Consider the following 26,798-nt stretch of genomic DNA (forward strand, 5'->3'; position numbering starts at 1 on the left):
AGGTCAGTATCACAAAAACATCACATCAATAATTTTCAAACAAAGATGTCCATCGGAAAATTTCTTTACAATTCCGTTGGTTAAATTAAACCTGATCCTTACGAGTATAGAGTTTTTTTTATGGCTGTCAAGGTACCTTGTCATCACATACTGCTGGGCGAGTTTCAGTTTCCCGATCAACTCAGACAGGTCAGAGTTCAACAACTTCTGGGCCATCTCGATCTAGAACAGAGCACACACATTATGAACACTGATGCTTGAGGTGGGCTTAGGTTTTGTGTTCGTGCGTCCGTGCGGATGTGTGTCCTTACTTCTCTGTGTGTACTGGCTGGCAACTCAGGAATCGTCTCGTCCACTGTTGCAAGTAGGGTCCTCAATGCTAAACCCACCTCCTATAACACACACATAAACAGGCACACACACAAATAATAAGATACAGCTTTCCACAGATTAAAATATTAATGAAAAAAAAAATTAAACATCCCATCTCCATCCCTTACCTTCACCATGGCAACATACTCCTCTGGGGCGGCGGGCTGGATCCTATAGGACATCTCTATGACTGCCTTCACCAGTCCCGTCACGTTCTCATACACCCGGTCGTTGGACCGGTCCAGGTCGGCCGTCGGGGGCGGGCTGATCTCCTGGGGCTGCAACTGGACCAATCAGGCAGAGGGAGAGATCAGATTGGCCGGGGCCTTGTCGTTGCTGATGCTGCCTCTACTACCTGTGAGGCCAGTGGAAAGACTGCAGTGACGCAGTCTCACCACTGGGCGGCAGCATTTACTAGCAATCAGGTTAAGGATGTTTATGCACATGTGTGTGCATGCAAGCACATGCAAATGCATGTGCGTGCAAACACGCAAATCAACGCACACTCACCGACCGCACACACTTGCCCTCACTGCCACACACAATTGCACTCAATGACGCACACTCACTCTACATGACTAGTCTAGCTAGACTAAAGTTGTTAGTAATAAGCGGCAACCCACTTGTGTGTAAGAGCCAGCTGTATGACGACCATGAGAGTTGAATATTAGTCCTGAGAGGAGGTCAGGCTCAACAAAACAATGACATCAATGGGAAGAGAGCAAACCAAAAATAAGTCTGGTCTCGCTTTACCCGCTCAGATGTTGAAAACACATACAGAAGAGTGTTTGTGGTTGAGTATTTTACTGTAGATCAAATAGAGAATAGTGTTTTGATCTGCTCCAATTTGATTAGTGAAGCCCCCCCACTAAGGGGGGCTTCACTAATCACATTGGAGCAATCAAAACACAAGGTCTGGATATGGTTTCACAGTCGTCCATCACAGCTTTGCGAGCGCCAGCGGCCCAAGCAGTTAATACATGATGAACCACTTCAAACAAAGTACCGGTTGCCAGAATACCACATCAGAGTGCACCATTTTGCATTCTGCTAGGGGAATGGATACCTTGACACCTCAGATTTTCCTCTAGGACCACTCGTTGCAGCAGTCGTACCAAGTTGTCCCGGGGAACTTGGACGTCTTATTTATAGCCTTATTTAATTATATAGCCTTAACTTAATCAAATACATATTTTTGTGACCGTGTAAACACATGGCCCATATCGTTTCAGTCATGTTCAAACTAAAATCCATGACGACATTTAGCGATAGCTAGGAGCTGGCTGGGCCAAGCTCACTTTAATGACTGGTTTGGTCATTAAACCAACCCTTTTTCGTTTAGTTTTTCAAAGGTCAGTTACACCGCTGGTGTTCAACCATCTTAAAAGGTCGCCAACAAAAACTAATATTCTTCCATATCGTGACCTTTCCTCCAGCTCTGAATAAGATATTTCAGAAAGAAGTTCATGATGTCAAGGTAGCCATTTCTCTGAGGTTAGTAACGGGAGCTACTCTCTACGCTTAGCTATGCTAAGACAAGAGCACAGATCTACACAGAGGCTTGCTTACCCTCCACGGCTACACGTGTGTGTGTGTGTGTGTGTTAGGGAGAGAGGGAGAGTGAAAAGGAGAACACCAGGCGAGGAGGAGGAGGAGGAGGAGGAAGGAGGTGCAGGAGGAGAGACAAGTTAGCGTGATGAGAGAGTGGAGTGGAGAGGATTATACCAGAGACAGATGCGATAGTGAGTAAGAGAGAGAGAGGCAGAGGGAGAGAGAGGAGGGAGAGAAAAGAGGGAGAGATCACGTTAGACCAGTAGAGAACCCCAGGATAGGACAGGGAGCATACAGGAACATCTCATAGTCTTTAGAACGGTGGAACCCAGGTTAAAAAAGGCTGGATTTGGTTAGGAAAAATGTTGACCACAAAAATGCATTCCAACATTCAGCAGTTGTGGGAAAATACAATGAAAAAGGCACCAGGAATAAAAAAAGAAAAACATGCTTTTTGTTTTAACAGGAATATCTTTGACCCCATCCTCATATTAAACCCAGACGGGAAATTAAATTAGGAAGACAGTGATGGGAATTGCGGCTTCCATTTTCGATTGCATTAACATTTCAACTTAAACCACTGTGTGTGTGTGTGTGTGTGTGTGTGTGTGTGTGTGTGTGTGTGTGTGTGTGTGTGTGTGTGTGTGTGTGTGTGTGTGTGTGTGTGTGTGTGTGTGTGTGTGTGTGTGTGTGTACCTTGACCCCCTCGTTGTAGCTGTCCACAGGGTTGAGGAGGGGCAGGTTGCCAAGGTGACAGGGGGCTCCAGGCCGGGGGGGCTTCTTCGGGGGGGCGGCGGTTAGTTCTGGAGAATAAAATAATTTATGATAAAATGACCACCAATAATCACAAGAGGAATACTGTTACACTTTCTTTGAATAAATATAGAAATGGAACAGCAAACTGCTTTTACTAGATATCAACTTTCAAATCAGATGATCTTCAATAGTGAAGGGATGAATCTACTTTGACTACCGTCAAAAGTATTAAGATGAAGATGAGGATTAATATTGATGTGTTTCCCTCCGGAGCCGTTATCTCACCTGGCTTTCCAACTGGCTGGTATATGTGTTGGCTCCCTCCCTGTGGACGAACAGAGACAGACAGACAGACAGAGAGAGAGACAGAGAGAGAGACAGAAAGGTTAACTCAAGGCAGGCTGACAAAAATACCAGATCATTTTTTTTATACAACCAGTACTGATGGGAAATCATGGTGCTTCCTCAAAATGCCATTAAATCTTAGCCAGAATCTGTTACGATAATATAAACATCATCCGTCTCTCTTTTTATTCTTGTCACCACCCTCACATTTTTCCTTACTTTAATCCTGTTTCCAATGAAGAGAGTGCATGTCTGTGTGTCAAGTGTGTGTATGTGTGTGTGCATGGCGTGCGTGTCAAGTGTGTGCATGCGTTTGTGCATGGATTGCGTGTGTGAATGTGCTGACTAGAAACAGACCGGAGTTTGCAGCGTTCCATCCTCTCTGTCGATGCTTCCTCTGCTGTTTCTGGCCTCAGCCTTCTAAAGAGAGACAGGACGAGAGAGAGAGGATGAGAGAGAGAGAGAGAGAGAGAGAGAGAGAGAGAGAGAGAGAGAGAGAGAGAGAGAGAGAGAGAGAGAGAGAGAGAGAGAGAGAGAGAGAACGAGAGAACGAGAGAACGAGAGAGAGAGGGAGAGAGGGAGAAAGAGAGAGGACGAGATTGAGAGAGAGGACGAGAGAGAGGACAAGAGAGAGATAGCGAGGACGAGAGAGAGATAGCGAGGACGAGAGAGAGATAGCGAGGACGAGAGAGAGAGACAGAGAGACAGAGAGAGAGAGAGAGACAAGAGAGAATGGTCAAGATTGAGAGAGGAGAGAGAGAGACATAGACAAAGAGGGAGAACAGAGAGAGAGAATGGACAAGATTGAGAGAGGAGAGAGCGAGAAAGCAAGAGACAGAGAGAGACCGAGACAAAGAGTAAGAGGTTAGAGAACCATAGATAAATATACTATAACGCAAACAATCCACAAATACAACCTTAATTCATCATGAATAACTGACCATGTTCTGAATCAAAGCTCCTTCCTTATTCAATTTGAATTGGTTCCGAGGGCACACATGACACAATGTGATCCAAACACACATGACGTCTCCCTGTTTTCAAGACGTCCACCCACCAGTCACAGACGACCAGACACGCTCAACCACCATCTCTTTCACATCCCTTTCACTTGACCGATTACACTTTTCCACATCTACCAGTCAAACTGCCCATAACGGTGACCTTCCCAGTACACTTTTGGACAGCGACGTCAGTAAAAAAACAAGATATCTTTGAATGGGGTATACCACCCCCCGACAATCCCTCACAGTTCCACCCTTCACCAAACAAACATTAACGCAGGATTCTCTAACCATCGATTAACTCCAGCCTTTACCCAAGCACAGCTCCTATCCCTATTAACTTGCTCTATCGTTCTTGCAGTTTGATACGGAATCTCTCTCTAGTTAATATCTCTCTCTCTTCTCACTCCCATTCCATTAAGAGTCCCAATGTACCGTTTTGGTGAAGCAGGCCCTCAAGAGATGCATCCTGGGAAAACGGACGATGTAGAGGATGAGAGAAGGGTAGGAAAGAGACAAGGCCATCGAAGATCGGGCCCGAAAAGTGACAAAGAAAGGAACGATTTGGAGTCCGACGCAAGAAGTGGTAGACTGATCTAACCCCGAGTTACGAGAGAATATCAGTGGAAGTGGAAGAGAGGAATCGAAGGACCGACTGGAATGACAGGAAAAGGACAAAATCCAAGTTGGGGGAAAAACGACAATCAGAAATGGAAGGAAGAGGCGTGAGAGAGAGAGAGAGAGAGAGAGAGAGAGAGAGAGAGAGAGAGAGAGAGAGAGAGAGAGAGAGAGAGAGAGAGAGAGAGAGAGAGAGAGAGAGAGAGAGAGAGAGAGAGAGAGAGAGAGAGAGAGAGAGAGAGAGAGAGAGAGAGAGTTTTTCCAAGGGAGTATAAGTTCCAGTGCGCCTCAAGGACAGACTCTTGGGAGGGAAATAAGCCAGCAGCCAACCACCTTACTCTCTCACCATGTCTTCTTGTCTCTCTCCCTCTGCCTCTTTCATTCCGCTGCTTGATGCACTTGCCAATCCCACATCTCCTCTTCCTCTTTTTCCTCCCAAAGGATCCATCTCTAAAGCCTTTCTTTGTATTTTCCACTGTTTCCCCAAAATAAAATGACCAAAGAAAACAAACAGCTTGCAAGTGTTTGCCTGGCCAGAAGGGGGAGCTAAATAACTTATTTTTTTATTTTATTCCTCCGTAAATTTAAAATTAAATTTACACAATACATATGCAAATGTTATCATCACCTTCTAATTTATTCTGTTGATAGTCAATATAAAAAAAAGATAAGCTCCACCTCCAAAACCTTTATGTGCCTTTTGACCCAAAGGCTATTGTTCCCAATGCTTGAAGTTCTATGCTATGGTTCTATGCTATGGTGCTAGGTAATGTCCATGAGGCTACATAAAGAGTGTAAGTTGATCAGCGTTTCTTATTCATTTGTTTTAAAATCAAAACCTTGTTCAACCACAATCAAACCGTTTTATGGTATTTATTAAGTGACCACCTTCAAAGGCTGTTGACCCACAGTTTGATAAAAACTGATCAAACACACACACACAGCCCACACAAACCACTTTCACTAGCGGCTGCCAAATGACAAAATAGGTCATCAACACGTTGAGTTGCCAGGTTTGACTTTTCCACACAATTTATGTTTCCACTGAGGAGGCCTTGAAATGTGTGGTGCATCTGGAAGAGCTGGCAGGCCAGCCAGGCCCCTCAACAACAAGGACATGATACCCGGGATATGAAAGATGGGGGATTAGACCATGGGGATAGACAGTTCTCTCCACTGTGTTCTCTTCAGTCAGCGAGCAGATGCTTTTATACAATTTGACATGCAGTAAATTCAGAAACATTGCGTGTATGAGTGTGTAAATATGTGAACTCTGGCAGTTATGTGTGGATATTTAGAGAGTGAGACCCAGGGATTGACATATGTGTGTGGGCCAATGCATTCTTTCAAAATTATTGTGTGTGTGAGTGTGTGTATGCGTGTTCCTGTGCATGCGTGTGTCTTTGTGTCTGTGCATGTGTGCGTGTGTGTGTGCCTGTGTGTCTGCGTGTGTGTCTCACCATCATGCCCTCCTCCTGCTCCAGCCATCTCTGGTCGTCCTCCATCTGCTGCTGCTGCATCATCAGCCTCTCCTCCATCAAAACATGACCACCACACCCGCCCTCCTGGAACACATACACACACACACACACACACACACACTCAGCCTTACTACACTAAAGTGTAGCTGCTGTGCAAAAAATATTGTTTGTGTGCAGCATTAGTGTGTGTGTGCGTGAATGTGAGTGCATTATTGTGTGTCTGTGTATATGTGTGTTTTAGTGTGGGTGTGTGTGTGCATTACTGTGTGTTGGTGTGTGCGTTATTGTGTGTGTGATGTACCTCCATGTTGACGTTCCACATGGCAGTGTGCTCTGGTCTGTGCTGAGTGCTCCATGCGTCATGGGGAGGGAAGCCTCCCTCCACCCCTCCAACACCACAGTGGGCTGAGGCCTGAGGGGGGGGAGGGAGGGAGGGAGAGAGGGAGAGAGAGTTCAACGTCAATAACACTATTAGCCACATAACAGCAGCTCGGCACTCTGTGCAGGTGTTGTTTTGGAACTCGGCCGTGCAGCACTTTGATTTGTTTGTAGCTGCACCAAATCTGAACGCCTGCTGTGTGATTACTGTCATCCTCACTTGCAAGTCGCCTCGGATAAGAGTGTCCCCCTAATGACCAAATGTAGGCTTCAAAGTGGGGACGTCATGATGCAAAGCAGGGGCGACCAAGTCTAACACCTTTTCTAGTAAAACTCCAGTCATCAGCAGCCGGATCAGAATCTCAGAGCTCCCCGTAGGCTCCACACACTCCTGCACCAGCTGCCGGTGTGTTGATAAAGCTAACATAAACCAAGCTAATATATAGCCTTAGTCAGGTCAACATGTGATATGATCTGGAACAGGACCAACCTCACTCCTTATAAGGGCAGAGAGACAAAGACAGAGGGGGGGGGGGGGGGGGGGGGGGGGGGGGGGGGTGTGTGTGAGAGAGAGAGAGAGAGAGAGAGAGAGAGAGAGAGAGAGAGAGAGAGAGAGAGAGAGAGAGAGAGAGAGAGAGAGAGAGAGAGAGAGAGAGAGAGAGAGAGAGAGAGAGAGAGAGAGAGAGAGAGAGAGAGAGAGAGAGAGAGAGAGAGAGAGAGAGAAGCTAGAACACATAAACAGGTAGAAGTGAAGATCAGTGTGTACGTGCGTGTGTGTTTATGTGGGTTTTAGGACTACAGGAAATACCTGGTGTCTGTCTGATGAGTATGGAACAACTTCATCTCTGTCTCCAAAACACACAGACCCTCTATCATACCCCACCATCTTTCTTTCTGCTTCTAAAAGCAAAATGGTTTTCCATCATGTGTTTTTATGATTGTGTGTGTGTGTGTGTGTGTGTGTGTGTGTGTGTGTGTGTGTGTGTGTGTGTGTGTGTGTGTGTGTGTGTGTGTGTGTGTGCGCGTGCGTTACCGGGTAATGGTTGTGTTGGGGGCTGGTGAAGAATCCCTCACTGGAGCGTGGACTCGGATAACCTGGCCTGCTAGGCTACAGACACACACACACACACACACACACACACACACACACACACACACACACACACACACACACACACACACACACACACACACACACACACACACACACACACACACACACACACACACAAAGTTAATACGCATAGACAGAAACACAAACACGTGGGAGACAGGCAGATAAGACAGAAGGGGAGACAGACAGGCAGAGAGAAAGGGGCCGGCAGGTAGACAGAAAGGGAGACAGAGGGACAAGCGGTTGCAGAAAGACAAATATATAAAGAGACAAAAAGCCAGACAGACACATATGCAGCCAGACAGGCAGCCGCAGACAGACAGGTAGGTGTAGACAGACAGATGGGTAGGTGTAGACAGACAGACAGGTAGGTAGGTGTAGACAGACAGACAGGTAGGTAGGTATAGACAGACAGACAGACAGGTAGGTAGGTAGGTGTAGACAGACAGACAGACAGACAGGTAGGTGTGGACAGACAGACAGGTAGGTGTAGACAGACAGACAGGTAGGTAGGTGTAGACAGACATACAGGTAGGTAGGTGTAGAAAGACAGACAGGTAGGTGTAGACAGACAGACAGACAGACAGGTAGGTGTAGACAGACAGCCAGGTAGGTGTAGACAGACAGACAGACTGACATGTAGGGGTAGACAGACAGACTGACTGGTAGGTTTAGACAGACAGACAGGTAGGTAGGTGTAGACAGACCGACAGACAGGTAGGTGTAGACAGACAGACAGACAGGTAGGTGTAGACAGACAGACAGACAGACAGGTAGGTGTAGACAGACAGCCAGGTAGGTGTAGACAGACAGACAGACTGACATGTAGGGGGAAAACAGACAGACTGACTGGTAGGTGTAGACAGACAGACAGACAGACAGACAGACAGACAGACAGACAGAGAGACAGGTAGGTGTAGACAGACAGAGAGACAGACAGACAGGTAGGTGTAGACAGACAGACAGACAGACAGGTATGTGTAGACAGACATACAGGTAGGTAGGTGTAGAAAGACAGACAGGTAGGTGTAGACAGACAGACAGGTAGGTGTAGACAGACAGCCAGGTAGGTGTAGACAGACAGACAGACTGACATGTAGGGGTAGACAGACAGACTGACTGGTAGGTTTAGACAGACAGACAGGTAGGTAGGTGTAGACAGACCGACAGACAGGTAGGTGTAGACAGACAGACAGACAGGTAGGTGTAGACAGACAGACAGACAGACAGACAGGTAGGTGCAGACAGAGAGACAGACAGACAGACAGGTAGGTGTAGACAGACAGACAGACAGGTAGGTGTAGACAGACAGACAGGTAGGTGCAGACAGACAGGTAGGTGTAGACAGACAGACAGGTAGGTGTAGACAGACAGACAGGTAGGTGTAGACAGACAGACAGACAGGTAGGTGTAGACAGACAGACAGACAGGTAGGTGCAGACGGACAGACAGACAGGTAGGTGTAGACAGACAGACAGGTATGGAGGGGTACCTTGGGCGGGGCGTCCTCTGAGCCTCCCGAGTCCCAGGACACGTTGACCTGCCGCCTCATCTCCATCCGCTGCCGCTCCTCCATCTGCTGCTTCTCCTCCTCCAGGATGGTGCTGAGGAACACACACACACACACGTTACACACACAGATATTACACACACACACACACACCCCACATGACATCCACCCACGCATCACATGCATTACACACACACACACACAAACACACGGTTTAGACACACACACATTATACACACACCCACACACACATGCATTACACACACACATACACATACTAACACGCATTACTCACACAAACAAACACGCACATGGATAAGACACACACCCATACATTAGTCACACACATAGACATATTGTTGTACACAAATATATTTTATTTTCGTACCTGAGCTGTGTTTTGAGTTCGGTAAACCTGGGCCTCTTGCTGGGGTCGTACGACCAACACTTGGTCATCAGACTGTACAGGGTGGGCGGGCACTGGGGCGGCATAGCCAATCGCTCGCCGTTTTCAATCCGGCCAATCACGTCGTTGTTCTTCACTCCCTGGAAAGGCTTGATGCCGTACATCAGGATCTCCCACATGCACACGCCTGGGGAGATGGGCCGTATGCATGAGTCACTACGCTAAGGCCTTGCACACACACACACACACACACACACACTGCCCAACTCACCAAACATCCAGACATCGCTGGCGGAGGTGAATCGTCGGAAGTTGATGGATTCCGGAGCCATCCACTTAATAGGTAGTTTACCTTTCGACGCTAAAACACAAACACGCACACAGAAATTAATTAACATTAGCCAAATTAGACAAAATTGTGGTCGTTTACATGCAGTTAATAAAGCATTGACAAATACAAGTTAATCATTTTGCATAGATGAGTCATACTGTGTAAATTTACAGAGCATGGCATATTCAATTTCACGACGACGTGAATTTGTTAATTAGTCGTTAGACTCGGCAGTAACTACACCCCGCCAGTAGGTGTCGATAGAGTGTAAGCTGCTCAAGTCCTTCAGAAGGTCCTCAGTACAGGTTCGATGTTACAGCTGGCAGCAGCAGCAATGAAATGCCCCTCCATGTGTGTGTTTGTGTGCGAGTGTATGTACCTTTGTAGTAGGAGCTGTCCTCCATGTAGCGCGACAGGCCGAAGTCCCCCAGCATCACACAGTCCATGGAGGAGACCAGCACGTTGCGGGCCGCGATGTCCCTGGAGCACAGCAGGGGCTCGTTGTAACATGATACAGGATAGTGTACTCTCATTTAAAAACAGGAAAAAACCATAACCGATTGCATCAATGGGTTGATTCATAAAATAAAACCATAAATAAGTAAGTATCTATCGATTATTTGACTGACTTAAAACCGTGTCTATTTATTATGCATCATAATTGAACACACAGAAACCTGTGAGAGAGTGAGTGAGTGAGTGAGTGAGTGAGTGAGTGAGTGAGTGAATGAGTAAGTGTGTGTGTGTCTGTACCTGTGCACAAAGCGCTTGCTCTCCAGGTAGGCTAGGGCCGTGCTGAGCTGGTAGGAGAACAGGATGAGGCTGGCTAGGTCCAGACTGTACTTCCTCACCTGGAGGAAGGAGCGCAGCTGGGGAGGGAACACACACACACACACACACGCACGCACGCACGCACGCACACACACACACACACACACACACACACACACACACACACACACACACACACACACACACACACACACACACACACACACACACACACACACACACACACACACACACGAAGAGAGGCAGACCCACAGGCAGACAGACACACATGCACACAAAGAAGGACGGACACAGAGACAGAAATACAATTACTTTCAACTACTTCAACAAAAAGCCAGACATGCAGATCAACAAAGAAAAGTATACGCAAATGATGGGTGTCCGCATATAAAGAGCGGTGGGCAGGCGTGCGGAGCCCCTCCAAACACACACACATACCTCTCCAAGGGTGCACAGCTCCATGATGATCCACACTGGGTTCTCCGTTATCACTCCGATCAGCTTCACTATGTTAGGGTGGTCAAACTGGCGCATTGTCACTGTGGACACACACACGCACACGCACACGCACGCACACACACACATTAAAACCACAGTATGTTGTGAAGGCTTATGACCGTTGAGTGCGGGGATGTAACCACACGGTTTGGCCTGTAACTGGACGAAGGTTGGGTTTACTGTTACCTAATGATGGGGAGCCCGAGGAACAGGGTATTTATGTTTTTAAGTTGACCGACTCCCCCCCCCCCCCCCCCCCCCCCCCCCCCCCCCCCCCCCCCCCCCCCCCCCCCCCCCCCCCCCCCCCCCCCCGACCGTCAGGCTCAGTTTAGTTTGAACCTTCTGAAGATCGGACGCCACGAATATCATTCATACTTTGGAAACCACCATGTTATTACCACATAAATGTTCCAGGGAGTTACTGTAGATCAAAGTGAAGGGTAATATTGTGTTGTTGAACGCCCAGAGCCCTGCTGATCCTCGGCACTACTGTACAGACAGCCATGGGGCTCGCTGAACACACGGCTCTGGGTCCTGGGGATTCTCCAGCTCCTGATTCAGTGCTCTGCTGAACCCAGACACCTCACGGTGTGTGCAGCACGCACACACACATGCAGCCACACGCAAATGCATGCTCACGCACGCACGCACACAAGTGCACGCACATGCACGCACACAAATGCACCCGCACACAGACACACATTCACACACACAGCTGTAGCTTGTAAACCGTGCCAGAAGAGAGTTTAGACACTGCAACCCCTGTAAACCACTCTTTCCTTCACTGTGAAGTCTCCCGTATCAGAGAACAGACACACAGAGACTGGGATGGAGAGAGACAGTCACACACACACACTCAAATCAACGAGTACTTACATGCTTCCTGTAGAAACTTCTCTCGGACACTGTCCGATGTACAGTTCTTGCAGGTCTTAATGGCTACTGACAGGTTCGGATCGTCCTATAGGACACACACACACACACACACACACACACACACACACACACACTACAGTCAGAGGAACATATCAACTATATAAAAGGAGGCAAATGCATGTCGAACTCTAAAGACAGAGGCTCAATTCAGTAAACCAGCCAACCTGGTTGCCATAACTTATAACGTCACTTAGTGGGGGGGGGGGGGGGGGGGCAGTAATAGTGGACGGGGTGGTCTGCAGTCTGTACTACTTATAATACTGTGAGTGTGTGTGAGAGGCTGGCAGGTGCCCACCGCGCTGTTGTAGACCCCCTGGTGGACGTCCCCAAACTGGCCCTCTCCGATGCAGCGCCCCAGCTCAATCCGGTCCCGCTGGATCTCATAGTCCCGTGCTGGGGGGGGGGCAGAGGAGGACAGGGTTAGAGAGGAGGAGGAGGAGGAGGAGGAGGAGGAGGAGGAGGAGGAGGAGGAGGAGGAGGAGGAGGAGGAGGAGGAGGAGGAGGAGGAGGAGAGGGGGCAGGGAGGAGAGGAGAGGAGGGGGAGAGAGGAGAGAGGGCAGGAGAGGAGAAAAGGAGAAGGGAGAGGAGGGCGAGGGAGGAGGATGAGAGGGGAGGGGAGGGGGGAAGGAGAGAAGGGGGAGGGAGGAGAGGAGAGGAGGAGACAGGAGGAGAGGAGGAGAGAGGAAAGGTGGGTTAGGAAGAAGGAGGAGAGGCGACATGAGGGGATAGGAGAGGAGGTTAGGGAGGAGGAAGGTTAGCGAGGATGAAGACAGGGGACACAAGGGGAGGGAAGAGGAGGTAAGGGAAGAGGAGGAGAGGGGGCATGAGGGGGGGGGGAGACGAGTGGACAGCCTTGCAGTCTAAATTTAAACACACTAAAAAACAATATCATATTTTCAAATGATGATGAAACACATATCATCTTGATGTACCATGATTTGGCATGCACACCGCGATACAAAAGAAGGGCCAGCACACCACCACGAAGGCATAATGCATGTGTCAATACACAAGATCCAACACATGCACAGCCAGAGTCCCAAGAAGACACGGCATTGTAACCCTAGTAACATCAGGTTGTGTGTGGAGTGGACGAACGTCCAGTTGTCCGGTTTCTCACAGTGATCTGCGCATACCCCGTCTCCATGGTTACAGTTTTCCGTATGTTTATGTTCCGGACTTTGTGAATGCATATAAACACACACATCCCCAGAGTCACTTGGAGAAGGATGAGGGAAGCTGGACATGACCAAGTAAACACACACACCGTGTCAACTAAATGAAGATAAACAGTGGAACCAAACGCTACATGCAGAAGGGTTTGTGTGTGGCGGACGCCTCCCATCGCCTCAGAGATCTCCGTATGGACTGGGATGTAGTCCACCGTCCTCCCTGGGTGACCCATGTCTACTGACATGTTAATGGGTTATGAATGTCCCCTTTGACCTGAGGTCAACATGTCATCACCCCTTAACATTATTAACGGCACACAGAGTTGTGACTGCATTCGATGAGAAACACGATCATGTGATGCATCAGCGTTGGCAGGGTTTAAGTTATGAATAAACACATTTTATACCACTCGCCGTCATCACAAACACACACAATGGAAAAACAACACAAAAATAATGAAAACATCCACATAAATGACTAATAATACTAATAACCAGGGAGATAATGAGGTAGAGATGTGGGAAAACATGGACTTATAGGAGAGGATGAATGAGTAATACCCCCGAGGATGCAAAGAAAGGAAAATAAACTCAGGTCTCTCAGCAGGAGTCGCAGGCAGAGTGCAATTTGAGGCTGAGAATTCTGGGAATTTGAGTTTATTTGATATGGGCATATTAAGCTCCAAGACCAGAGCTGAATGACCTGGGCTCTAGTCTTTCTAAAAACACAGTCTAATCTAATAGCCCACACAAACCAACCGGATAAACCTGATATGAGAAGCATGAGTTTCTGAATACCTTTTTCTCCACCGGGCACTGTGCTATATGGTGTGGTATTGGTGGTCAGTGTACTGTGGTCAACGCAACAGACACACAAAATACAACAAAGCCAAACCTAACAATCATGAATACCATGTTGACATAGCCGAACTCCACTAGATTGTATTTGCCCGGTGAACAAAAAACAGACAAAACTGTAAAAGATGGAAAGGTGGAAGACAAGGGGCGGATTTACCTTCGACTACGCCATAGCCCACTGTGTTGCATTGTGGGAAGGAAAAGAAAACAGAGAAAACAGGACAGAAAGACAGCTGCAGTAAGGGTGAGATCGCAGAGAGAAAAGCACATAGATATAGAGATGTAGACACTTGCAAAAAAACATAGGATGTTTCTCATTCAGAGAGATAACGTTCCCTAACGACATTGATTACTGAGAAAAACAAATGTGTGCAAAACATACTCTGGAGATTAACTATCTCATGTAAACATACATGTTAAAAACAATATCGGCTTAATGTTTGAAATCTTGAGAGTCAGGAAAACGAAACTGCACGAAGATAATTAACAGAAGATAGAATGAGAGACCGAGAACGAGAAAGACTTGGAACGACAGGGAAAGAGACAGAGAGAGGGAGAGAGAGAGACAGAGAGTGAGAGAGTGAGAGAGACAGAGGAAGAGACAGAGAGAAACAGAGCGAAACTAAGAGACACACTAGAGAGTGCCAGATTGAGTGCGAGATTGAAAAGCTTGTAATTATAAAAAAGACAAATCAAACGAAAAGACCTCCTTTCAGACAAAGGGAGGTCAACGTGGGGAGAAAAACAGGCAATATGCTCAGTAAGTTGACCACATAATAGAGTTGCAAAAATATTGTGTATGAAATATCTCAAATTATATAAATAATAGTACCACAGTGCCAAAACCACGGGCAGCCATTACTCTGTGGCTAGGGCCCAAACCAGCCGTTCCCAGTGCCAGTATAATTCACTGGGATCTACCAGAGTCATGCCACAGTCTCTTTAGGGATAGACCTAACCCAGTACAACAAGCACGGGGTTTGCACAGCTGAACCGGGGAAAACAAGGGCATTTGCTTCAACTTAAGACGGGTGTATCGCTTCAGAGGAGACTAGTCATACACCCGTGTAGAGTAAGGGGTTAAGGAAAATCATGTGAACAGGTTGGCCTGGGTTGGGTTTGACGTGCAGAGAACCAAGCAGGTGGTTACTTACTTGAGGGCATGGTGTAGGTGTCCTCCTCATCAACTATCTCAGCGTAGTCATCAGTTTCTGCAAAACACACACACATCAACACATTGTCAGCAACAACGCAGCCACACAAACGTAACAGAACCACGATGACGCACACCGACGGGCACAACACACATCAAAGGTCAGCTCGACAGTAAAGTGAAACACACAAAACAAAACCGACGCATGCACATTCCACCGACAATGACCCAGGCACGTACACGTAAGACAACACAATGTTGGACTGGTTTACCGGGCGTCTGATCGGCCACACCACGACATGGACACACACACACACACACATACGCACACGCACAGACACGTGATGTGAAGCTAGCGCTGGGAACGACGAGCCGCTCAGAGAAAACTCAAACGCAGAGCAACGCCACACCACAGACTCCCAAAGCCCGACCAGTTCCTGTGCAAAGGAAGACGCATGTAGTCTTGTTTCTACTGCTTGGTCTCTATCTAGCTCTGTCAAACACACACACACACACACACACACACACACACGCGTGTATATGCACACGCACACACATGGAGAAAGTCAGCTAAGCATGTGTTGTGTATTTCAGGCTGAAGTTTGGAACAGCTGGACAACAGGCAGGCTGATGACAGGAGAAGACGGAGGAGACGGATGAAAGAAAGATAGAAAGAAGGAAAGGAGCAAAGAAGGAAAGAAAGTAAAAAAAGAAGGAAAGAAGGAAAGAAAGAAGCAAAGATGAAAGAGAAAAGAAAGCGGAAAAAGAAAGACACAAAGCAGCAGTGAAAGCAAAGAGACTTAAGAAAAGAAGGAGAAAGCCAGTCCAGACAATGAGAGTAAGCTGAGAGAATATAAAATATAAAAAGAGGCAGTGGCGATAAAGAGAGTAGGAAAGATAGAGAGAGGATAGCACCAACCCTAAGCAGATGGCATTATTGTTGAAGTGAAAGCAGGGTACTGGCTCAGCTGTCTGAAACTCACTCCAACATCTGCGCTCCTCCATTTTGCTCTTGCCTTTTCCCTGGTGATTTATGAAAGCCTTGTCCACTCCAGCAGGGCTAAAGAGTCGGCCGGTTACAGTACGCCAACTTATGTTAAGGAGACTAGCCCAGGCCGGTGTTTAACAGTCAGTAAATGGTGCGTTCAAAAGAGCACTGTTTGTGAATCAGCCTTGTGTGTAATGAGGGGCTGGAGGTGGTGCCATTAGGGAATTTAAAGATGCTGTGAATAGAAACTCCAGCCTTAAGCTATGTACTCAGAAAAACAAAGTCACTACTGTTCCTGCATCTGTTAACATCCTCAACAAATAAACATAACTTTTTTAATTATATCAGACAGTAAGTGTATGACTGGTTGTAGTTTATGTGAAATATACTGGAAGATACAAAACTCATTTTCAAGCTGTGGTATATGTAGTCCCACAATGAGTAGTATTTTGATACAGTGCCCTGCTGGAACCTAAACTCAAGTAATGGGACTTAGTGGGATGGTTCTAGCGATGAGATTGCTCCCGTTTTAGTTGCATGTGGTTTGGATTTGTCCTTAAGTACCGACTTTGAGTTTGAGTCAGAATAGTCAAAATCGTGTGCGTGTGTCCATGTGGATGAGTGTGCGTGTGTTCCAAGCCATCCCATAATAGCAAAGAATGCAGCCGCTCTTAACTACAACAGACCTCTCCCGACTCCCCTATGCGTCTGTATCTGAGTAGAGCTGTGTGTGTGTGTGTTCCATGTGTGTTTGTGTTCCATGTGTGCGTGTGTGTGTGTGTGTGTGTGTGTGTGTGTGTGTGTGTGTGTGTGTGTGTGTGTGTGTGTGTGTTGCCAAGCTTCTTAGTGAAGAGAAAGAAAGAAAGTGAGAGAGGCAGAGCGAGAGACGAGCAGGAGAGCGAGCTGGAGATGGATTTGGAGTCCTGCCCTTAAAGAGAAACACCCCTCCATTCCGTGGCCAACTAAAACTCGGCTCGGAGTTCAACCTTGACAACGTTTGACATTGACATGCCGCAATACACCCTTCCACGGGTACACACATTAAAAATCATCACTCCAACATGCACACTATAAAAGACTCTAAGTACTAATCTAGTATGAAATATCACCCAATATAAAAAACTCCAACAGCTGCATTTTACACCTGCTGCCAATGTTCTTTATAGCTTTAACCTCCCACGTGCACACCACACACACACACACACACACACACACGCTCCAACACCTACACATCCACATGCATTCTCTGTCTAACACACACTCTGGTTAGTAGAACGGGGAACAACATGGGAGGTTATTCATGTTATCAATGTTAATAATGAAGAACAAAACTTTACCGTCCCCACTCAGATCCTCTGCAGGGTCCGGGAGAAGCATGCAGGAAGCACAAAAACAACAGAGAGGAAGAGAGGGGGTGGTGGAGGAGAGAGAGAGAGAAACAGAGAGAGAGGGATGTGGGAGAGGAGGCCAACCAATAGAGCGAGAGAGAGCGAGGGAGAGAGGGATGGATAGAGGAAGAGAGAGGCGGAGAGAATAGAGAGAGCGAGAAAGAGGGGGAGGATGAGAGGGAAACACGTAGGAAGGAGAGGGGAAGAGGAGGAGAAGAAGAGAGAGAGAGGCAGAAGATGATAACTGTTAGCTCATGTTCAGCCAAGAGGAAATTAAAAAACGATGAAGATGCATCCAGCAGTTTTTGCTGTGGGATCAAAGTGCATAAGCAAGCCGGTTAGTTCAAACTCCAGGATAAAGACGTGGTTGATAGTGCAGGGCTGATCAGTGACCCCCCCTGGTTGCTTAAGCCTGTGAAGGTGTAAGCCTGGGACGGGGGTTCTTAGTGCACCTCCTGAATGTGCCGCTTGGTAAGCTGTAAATATCGCCTTAAAAAAAGCACTGCGATGGATGTTAAGGTGGACGTAGCATAGCATAGCATGCGGCGTAGGCAGCTGAAGTTAGCATGCTAGCTGTTGATGCTACCTCCACAGCTGGGGCGAGCAGCTGTAGCAGGAACACAAGGCCGGCCAACAGCCTGGTGTTCAGGTTTAAGGCTTCGAGAAAGAGAGAGACGTTGAATCAACCCCTGGGCGACTGACTGATGCTCTTCTACGTTCCTCCATTACAGATACCTGCCAATACTGCTAATCCAGAACATTTGTTTCTCAATGTGGAACATCAGCCAGAGTGGGAAACCGTTCCTTTGCCAGGGTTTACGTTAGCCTCCGGTTAAAAATAATAAAGTCCACAGCGTCTAACCGTTGGATTAGGCATAGAGTAGGGCTATTGTGTGGTATTTGGAAGTGGGGAGCAGCACAGGGTAATAAGTTAAGATTGATCCCAGATGGGAATTTGTAATAATAATACGCTTCACGTGTTCTGTAATGTAATAAATAGACACTGAACAGACAAATCACTCCTGGGATCTGGCTGGGTGAGGCAAGAGTGAAACGATACGTGCCAAAACCTTTCCCAGTGAACACACAGGATGTTTAGCTGGCGAACTATCCCCCATTATAGAGCATGTGTTGTCTCTGTAGCTGAATTGAGTCAGTATTGATTTATATATGTTGTCTCTGCCTTAGTTTCCCCAATGCAAGCCACCTGGCGTCCTGATCTATCCCATGACTGAAGCGCTGACAGGATCCAGTAGACGCCACAAACAGCTGGCATATCTCCCGGGATGGGGTGTGTGTGTGTTTATACAGAATGTGTGCATCGGTGTGGGTTTGCATGTGTGCATTGGTGTGTGCGTGCGCATGCGTGTGTCTATATATGTGTGTGGGTACCTATGTATTCGTGTGTGTCTATGCGTGTGAGTGTGTTCGTACCGGTGTGTGTTTGTATTAATGTGTGTGTGTGTGTGTCTATACGTGTGAGTGTTTGTGTGTACCGATGTGTGTTTGTATTACTGTGTGTGTTTGTATTACTGTGTGTGTGTGTGTGTGTGTGTGTGTGTGTGTGTGTGTGTGTGTGTGTGTGTGTGTGTGTGTGTGTGTGTGTCTGCTCGATCACCAACTGCCCTCTTTTATTTCAGAGCTCAGCTGGGGGTCTGCTTGAGTCAGGAACAGCAGGAGTGGTGATTGTTTACCCACAGCTGGCTCACCGCAGCATCGGTGGCCAGTACCCAGTCTCACACCCACAGCAGTGGGCTTTACCTACATCTACTGATGTGAATGAGGCGACCAACACTGAATTATAGAGTACATTAGACGGCCAGCCATGGTGGCTGATAACACGTTTGATCAAATATGTACTATGCGTATATATATTGTTTCCCTGCGAATAGGAGTCAATCTGCTCTAGAGAGAATATATTCGATTTGTTTTTATGTGGAGCATTTATATTTTATATGCGTTCTTATGGAGCGTTTATATTCTATATGCGTTTATGAGGAGCATTTAATAATCTGTTTATGCAAGTCACGATAAGAATCAGTCATGCAGACAGCAAGTAATCAAACAATTAACAGTGGAGCTCATCCTCAAAATTAGGATTATTAAAGATAACATTTTAAATGTAAATGGGTTACAGTCGTTCTTGAAAGAGGGTGTATTGATACAACTATTAAATCCAAACATTTGGTTTGATAGATGGGCACCTAAAAAAAAAAATTGGTTCTTCTGTATCAATTCAACCTAATAGAAATGTCAGTTTTTATAAAAAATTAAGTCACAAAATCTAAAAGTCACATGTTACTCAAAATGTGGACCTTCTACGTTTTGACTCAGATTTTTTGGATGAACTCCTCTGTTGACCAGCCAATCAGAGCCGAGGATACCCTTGGGTGGCGAATCGGAACAGAAGACAAATGGGAGGTGGAAACGCCGCGCTTTGGTTGGCTTAGAGGGAGCTGAGGTCCCCAAGTCTTCAGCCAATCAGACAGGAGGGCCAAGAGGAGAGATGGTTTACGACAGAAAGTGAGGAAGGCAAAGTCAATGTTGGAGGGAAGGAGGGAGGTCAAGAGGTGGAGGAGAAAAGGGGGAGGTATTGGAGAACAGGAGAGAGCAACATGGAACATATTTCAAACAATAACACAGAGAGAGAGACAGAGAGGGAGGGAGCAATAGATAGAATGACAGACAAAGAGAGCAACTTACAGAGACAGAGGGAGAGAAAACGAGAGAGATACACACAGAAAACGAGAGAGATACACACAGAAAACGAGAGAGAGAGAGAGCGAGAGCGAGAGCGAGAGCGAGAGAGAGAGAATCACACAGAAATATCCCACTGTGAGCAGAAGCAGTGAATAACTAATAAAAAAAAAGACAAGAAGGGCAGAAATGCTGCAGTCAACAAGAGAAAAAAAAGACAGGAAGAGGAAAGATTGAGACAGGAAGTAAGAGTGACACAAACGGAAAAGACTGGCACTGATAAGAGTGTGTGTTGGGGTGTGAGTGTGTTCAATTAACTTTTAATCTCGTCAAGAATGCTCTGGCTTCAGCCAGTATTAAACTCCTATATAGAAGCAAACAATGGAGGGGTCTCACTCCAGTTGTTGACATAGGATCCAGCTGTGTTGGTGTGTGTGTACTGCATATCTGTGAGAGCGTGTGTGTGTGAGAGTCACTGTATATCTGTGAGAGTGTGCGCATGTGTATGTGTATGTGTGCCTATGTGTGTGTGTTGTTTTCCTACCGGAGACTGAGATGGTTCTCACTCCACTTTTCACCGCCTCGAGTTTCTTCTCACTGTTGGACAGCCTGGGGAGGGGGGGGGGGGGGGAAGAGAGAGAGAGAGAGAGAGAGAGAGAGAGAGAGAGAGAGAGAGAGAGAGAGAGAGAGAGAGAGAGAGAGAGAGAGAGAGAGAAAAATAGGAAAGGAGAGAATAAAATAGAGGAGGAGGAGATGGAAGAGGAGATAAAGACAAGGGGAAGACAAGGAATGGGAGGAAGAGTGGAGAGGAGGAAAGAGTGGAAAGGAAGTAGGAATACGGGACCAGAAAGGAGGAGAGGGAGAGAGGAGAGAAAATATTAGATGCAACAGACACCCACGAGTCACTACTCGTACAATAACCAAACTTGAGCAAAAACCATAGACAATAGCAACACTATTAAACAACATACCTAATAGCATTTCAAAACGTGATGCCATCAATAAAAAATAAACTCTGATATGTAAGATCCAGGGGTTCTCCAACACAGACACATCAACACGCTAACACACATGTAGCCCGCAGCACTAGCTCCTTGACTGTGCAGTTCCTCTGCTAACAGCTAGCCCAGTTTACTGAACTACTATCTTTCCATCACCGCTCTCTGCTCTACCAGGGAGGGAGGGAGGGGGAGAGAGAGAGAGAGAGAGAGAGAGAGAGAGAGAGAGAGAGAGAGAGAGAGAGAGAGAGAGAGAGAGAGAGAGAGAGAGAGAGAGAGAGAGAGAGAGAGAGAGAGAGAGAGAGAGAGAGAGAAAAAAAATGAAGAGAAGTGTGTAAGGAAGGAAGATTGACGGGAGAGTGGGAGGAGAGTGGGGGTCACAAAAACGGGAGGAGACTGCTCCAAGTGTATAAAAAAAAGACTTGAATGGAAAAAATCGGGCTCCTGAACTTATCTCCTTATTTGACCAGAGAGAGAGGGGCAAAACTGAGAGGGTGATAAAGAGGGAAAGTGCACAGGAGACACTGTTTTTATTTCCACGTCAAGTTATGCACAGATATGAATCAAAATAATTTACTCTAGACGGGAATGACGGCCATCCAACGAAATATGTGATACTTGAACAGCCTGTGTTGCTTTAGTTTACTTTTTCCTCGTATAACTCATTTCTAAAAGCATCTTTATTGCCCCCTCTTGGAAACAACCAAGCACTGCCCACAAATCTATTTCAAATTAAAAGTGCAATGTTTGACCCAGTCTTGCGCCCTTAGGATTCAAAGGGATGAGCGGGTTTTCGCTGGCCTCCAAACAGTTCCACAGTTTTGTTTAAACAGCTTCTTATCTTCAATAAGAGCTCCACACAGGAAACACGTTTGTGGTTTAGACGTCTGCTGCTGTTGCACAATGACTGTAAATAATCAAACGATGCAATGCAACCGCACAGCATCTATTAAATAGTAAAGGAAGTGAGGCTTTGATCGATGAGTTGCAGATTAGAAACGCATCAAAACCAATTTCCCTCAAGCTTGGCGACATCATCACACGACATTATCATCTTCACACTCACACACTTTCCCCGATAGAAGTCTTGCTATTTACAGCACTTTAATACCCGCCACAAGAAGGTACTTACTTTGGGATGGAAGGTAGTGCTCTCTCGCCCTCTAGTGGACAAAGAAAGATCAGGATTCAGAGTCACACAGAACAATTGAAAACCACTATACAGTAATTCAATATTAATTTACACAGATACAAAGAAACTACTTTAATAGCAAAAAAAAAAAATTCAACTACAATATATTTATATAATTAAATTCCAAAACAACCTATAATTCATGAATTTCTATTCGAAAAATAAATAATTGTTTGAAATATGTTTTTAGCGGTATGTATATTCAGTATATATATTTGTACATAACAAACAAATGATGTTCACTGCTGTTCACCTTTCTGGACCCTAACGATGAAGGAATGGGTTTCCATGGAGACAAGCCGACAGTAGCCATCGATCAAGTCCGCCATGTTTTCTGCCATCGTCAGCGATGCCGTCGTCACTGTGAGAGGCTGTACAAACGCACACACACACACACACACACACACACACACACACACACAATAGTGAGTGAGATCAGAGGGTCAGCAATGTTACAATAATCCATTGTAACTAAACATACGCTCGCTCTCCCTCTCACTTGCACAAACACACACACACACACACACACACACACACACACACACACACACACACACACACACACACACACACACACACACACACACACACACACACACACACACACACACACACACACACACACACACAGATGTTGTACCAAAGGACCCTACAACCACAGCCTTGGCAGTATGTGGCAACTTCATCGCTGTGAAGGGCCCATCAGTAGTGAAAAGCTCCACTAGAACAACAGTGAATGGCCCTTCCTTTGCTAAGTCTCTCTATGTAGGGACAATTTTGCCCCCCTAGGATCTCAAGTAGGGACAATGTTGGCCCCTAAGACTCTATGTAGGGAAAATGTTGGCCGCTAGGATTCTCAAAGTAGGGACAATGTTAGAATTTGACCGAAGTTGGGCCAAATTGTATCCCTATGCCCTCCCCTTACTCTCTCTACTCCAGTCACACCAGATCAAATGTTACAAACCTCTGAAACGCATTGAGGGCAGTTACAGAGCAAACCCGAGAGTGCACTCGTTCAAATAATTTAACCTTCCAATTTGAGCCACACAGGTGTGAAATGTGAGTGATAAGCTAGATGATTCTAGATAATAATCTAGATAGTGTGTGTTTCTGTTTGTGTGTGTGTGTGTGTGCGCGCGCGTTACCTCAGCAGCTCCTGCCACGTTGACCTGCAACATGCCCTTGCGGTCCTTCTCCTCCATTGCAGAGTACTGGATGGACTGGACCTGAGTGAAGTTCGCCAGATGGGTCGGCTACGAAGAACAATAACACAAGGCCAATCAGACCGGATGGCAACGGTACAGTATGCATCTTTACAATGTGTTTGAGTATACTATCTAAAGATGATTTGCTGAGAGTACATTGTGTGTGTGTGTGTGTGTGTGTGTGTGTGTGTGTGTGTGTGTGTGTGTGTGTGTGTGTGTGTGTGTGTGTGTGTGTGTGTGTGTGTGTGTGTGTGTGTTCTGTTTATATTATTACTAGAGCTGTCAGTTAAACGCGTTATTAACGGCGTTAACGCAAACCAAATTTAACGGCGTTAAATTTTTTATCGCGCAATTAACTCAATTATTTTATAACAAAAAAAAAAAAAAAAAATTCTTTGGCTCAAAACAAAGAAGCAGTAGCCTGACTGCTATGTTCAAATGACATTTGTTCAAAGCAGTCGTTTAATTGCACTATAGGCTCTTTTTTTGTATCGTCCTGTTTTGTGTATATGCCAATGTTGTTATCAATAAAAAATCATTTGCACAAGGCAAGCCGATGCACTTCACCATGTTGATAAGAGAATTAAAATGAGAAGAATTATGGGACAAAAAAATCAAGGGATATTTAGCATAGAAAAAGAATTTGCGATTAATCGCGATTAATTAGAGTTAACTATGACATTAATGCGATTAATCACGATTAAATATTTTAATTGCTTGACAGCTCTAATGAATACCATTCTAAATATATCCGATCAAACGGATAATTCTTTCTCTGTGACTGGTGGGGTGGGGGGTACTCCGAAATTGCTTGAGGAAATACCCCTGAAAATGTCAGTGCAGAGCCCTGCGTTTGTGTGTGTGTGTTATTTTTCTGTGTGATATTTTGTGTATGTGCGTGCAAGCGTTCGCGCCCGTGTGGGTTCATGCGTGTGCGAGTGCGTGTGCCTGGGGGTGTGTGTGTATGCTTTTGTGTGCGTGTGTCATTATTTGTGTGTGTGTGTCTTTTTGTGTTAGTGTGTGTGTTATTTTGTGTTTGTGTTTGTTATTGTGTGCGTGTGTGTTATTATGTGTGCGTGGGTGCACGTGTGTGTGTCTTTTTGTGTGAGTGTGCGTGTTATTTTGTGTGTGTGTTTGTTATTGTGTGCGTGTGTGTTATTATGTGTGTGTGTGGGTGCGCGTGTGTGTGTCTTTTTGTGTATGTGTGCGTGCTATTTTGTGTGTGTTTGTCATTGTGTGGGTGTGTGTTATTATGTGTTTGTGGGTGCGCGTGTGTCTTTTTGTGTGTGTGTGCGTGTTATTTTGTGTGTGTTTGTTATTGTGTGTGTGTGTTGTTATGTGTTTGTGGGTGCGCGTGTGTCGGAGCTGACCGTAGAGCCCTTGTCGGTGAGGTAGCTGATGCCCTCCTCCGGCCCGATGGCGAGCTCCACCTGGATCACCCAGCTGAGCTGGAACCGGGAGAGAGACGCCATTCAATACCCACCAGACAAATGCACTCTCAGGTTCTGCAACCAAACCCATTAGCGTCGTCGGAGCCCCGCCTCCGAGAACAGCTCATGTAACGTTGATTTATTTGTATGTGTGCTGTACCAGATCTCGCCAGTAGGGGTCACCATTACACCACACATTAAAATCGATTTGGCGACGCGGCAGGGTGCCCTATACATGAATGAGAAGATAAGGAGGTGACCTGACGAGACCTACCCCCAGGGCGCATTTGAAGCACTCCTTGTCATAGCGGTAGACAGGAGACAGGATCTCGAGGAACTTCATGATGCTCTGCTCGTCGTTGAGGTTGGCCACCTGCTTGAACGTCTGCTGGATCAACTTACGAAGGGTCTTGGCCTACGAAGAAGAGACAAGAGAGTCAACGGTCGTCCTGAGCCTTTTAGCAGACCCATGTTATGAAGGAGCAGTTAGGAGTTTGGGCCTCTTGCTCAAAGGGGCTAGATGAAGGTCGGAGACATTGGGCATCGAACACAGGAGGTTAAACACGCTTGTCACTAAACAACTAACCAGCCTCTCAAAGAAATTCTCCCGTCCAACCAGTACCAGTCCCAGCACTAACTAGTAGATAAATGCCACTGCACACATTGTAAGAAATAAACCAATGACACACCGTTGACCAGATAAATTCAACATCGATCTACTCATTCATAAATCATAAACAAACACAGATGAACAAATATGGCATTCACAGCGGACGGGATCAGGATATGTTTAGCTGCGTAAATGACAGAAAAGGGAGACGGAGAGGGAGAGGAGAGGAACGGAGACAGGCGAGAGCCGTGGCCGTGACAGCCACAGGGAGAAGGATGATATTGACTGTGCTGACACACACTGGGGCTCCAATCAAATCGATCGGAACACGTGATTTAAGCAGAGCTGCCGGTTTAGCTCAATACGGAGGGATCAATACTATTGTCTGTTAGTCACTTAAACACTCAACGCAGAGCTGGGTGCTATCGATCAAGAGTCAACTGGCACAATACTGCAGAGCAGCTACACCACTGTTGAGCTTACTTAGTGGAGGATTCATTGGAAATGATGTACATTTGAGTTAGTATTAGGAAGAGCCATTTGTGTCCAACTGTAACTAACACTGTGATACCTGGGCTGTTTAAGTGTGTTTAAGGAAGGAAGAGTTACGAGAGAGGGGAAGAGAGTGTAATCCTTTCTAATCCATCATACTTCCATGAATTTCCTCATTCAAACACAGAGGGAAAAGAAGATGTAATGAAATCAAACCACAGTTGGATGATGACTCGGACCGGCACTGTTGGTCCCCAAACAGACACAACCGAACCTAGCCCAAATACTGTAACTAGACGCACAAAAACCATCCAAACTTTTTTCTGGCCTGACATTACGATTGATCAACAACCCTGTCATGCCTTTCTATCGACGAATCGAATAATCTGAGATTCAAGGTCACTCATAATACTATGAATTACATTTTTCAAGCAGGGTCAGAGAAATAACCGGCGATAAAACAAGTGTAGGGCAGAGTGTGCAGTGTACCAATGAGAACCATAAATTGGTGAATGGCCAAATA

General features: G+C 46.3%; 1 protein-coding gene across 15 annotated transcripts in view; it reads right to left on the reverse strand.

The window, feature by feature from the left end:
- The window catches only part of ptk2aa (protein tyrosine kinase 2aa), a 59,185-nt gene that overhangs the window by 2,288 nt on the left and 30,099 nt on the right, over positions 1 to 26,798 (reverse strand). For 3 of the 15 annotated variants that reach the window (XM_030348102.1, XM_030348101.1, XM_030348095.1), the window contains 27 exons: positions 25,448 to 25,588; positions 25,114 to 25,191; positions 23,684 to 23,791; positions 22,792 to 22,909; positions 22,479 to 22,509; positions 20,893 to 20,957; positions 17,601 to 17,618; positions 15,277 to 15,333; positions 14,280 to 14,300; positions 12,388 to 12,485; positions 12,033 to 12,117; positions 11,097 to 11,197; positions 10,620 to 10,735; positions 10,246 to 10,346; positions 9,807 to 9,896; positions 9,518 to 9,722; positions 9,112 to 9,223; positions 7,539 to 7,613; positions 6,429 to 6,539; positions 6,107 to 6,211; positions 3,382 to 3,444; positions 2,965 to 3,004; positions 2,620 to 2,726; positions 1,942 to 1,950; positions 501 to 656; positions 312 to 392; positions 137 to 222 (listed from right to left, as the gene is read on the reverse strand). In XM_030348102.1, coding sequence (XP_030203962.1) covers positions 137 to 222; positions 312 to 392; positions 501 to 656; positions 1,942 to 1,950; positions 2,620 to 2,726; positions 2,965 to 3,004; positions 3,382 to 3,444; positions 6,107 to 6,211; positions 6,429 to 6,539; positions 7,539 to 7,613; positions 9,112 to 9,223; positions 9,518 to 9,722; positions 9,807 to 9,896; positions 10,246 to 10,346; positions 10,620 to 10,735; positions 11,097 to 11,197; positions 12,033 to 12,117; positions 12,388 to 12,485; positions 14,280 to 14,300; positions 15,277 to 15,333; positions 17,601 to 17,618; positions 20,893 to 20,957; positions 22,479 to 22,509; positions 22,792 to 22,909; positions 23,684 to 23,791; positions 25,114 to 25,191; positions 25,448 to 25,588 — 2,378 coding nt within the window. Of the gene's footprint in view, positions 1 to 136; positions 223 to 311; positions 393 to 500; positions 657 to 1,941; positions 1,951 to 2,619; positions 2,727 to 2,964; positions 3,005 to 3,381; positions 3,445 to 6,106; positions 6,212 to 6,428; positions 6,540 to 7,538; positions 7,614 to 9,111; positions 9,224 to 9,517; positions 9,723 to 9,806; positions 9,897 to 10,245; positions 10,347 to 10,619; positions 10,736 to 11,096; positions 11,198 to 12,032; positions 12,118 to 12,387; positions 12,486 to 14,279; positions 14,301 to 15,276; positions 15,334 to 17,600; positions 17,619 to 20,035; positions 20,123 to 20,892; positions 20,958 to 21,319; positions 21,487 to 22,478; positions 22,510 to 22,791; positions 22,910 to 23,683; positions 23,792 to 25,113; positions 25,192 to 25,447; positions 25,589 to 26,798 lie in introns of those variants that run through there. The other 12 variants (XM_030348107.1, XM_030348096.1, XM_030348098.1 and 9 more) reach the window with 12 other exon arrangements.

The sequence above is a fragment of the Gadus morhua genome, chromosome 22 (assembly GCF_902167405.1).
Source record: "Gadus morhua chromosome 22, gadMor3.0, whole genome shotgun sequence".
Taxonomy (NCBI): Eukaryota; Metazoa; Chordata; class Actinopteri; order Gadiformes; family Gadidae; genus Gadus; species Gadus morhua.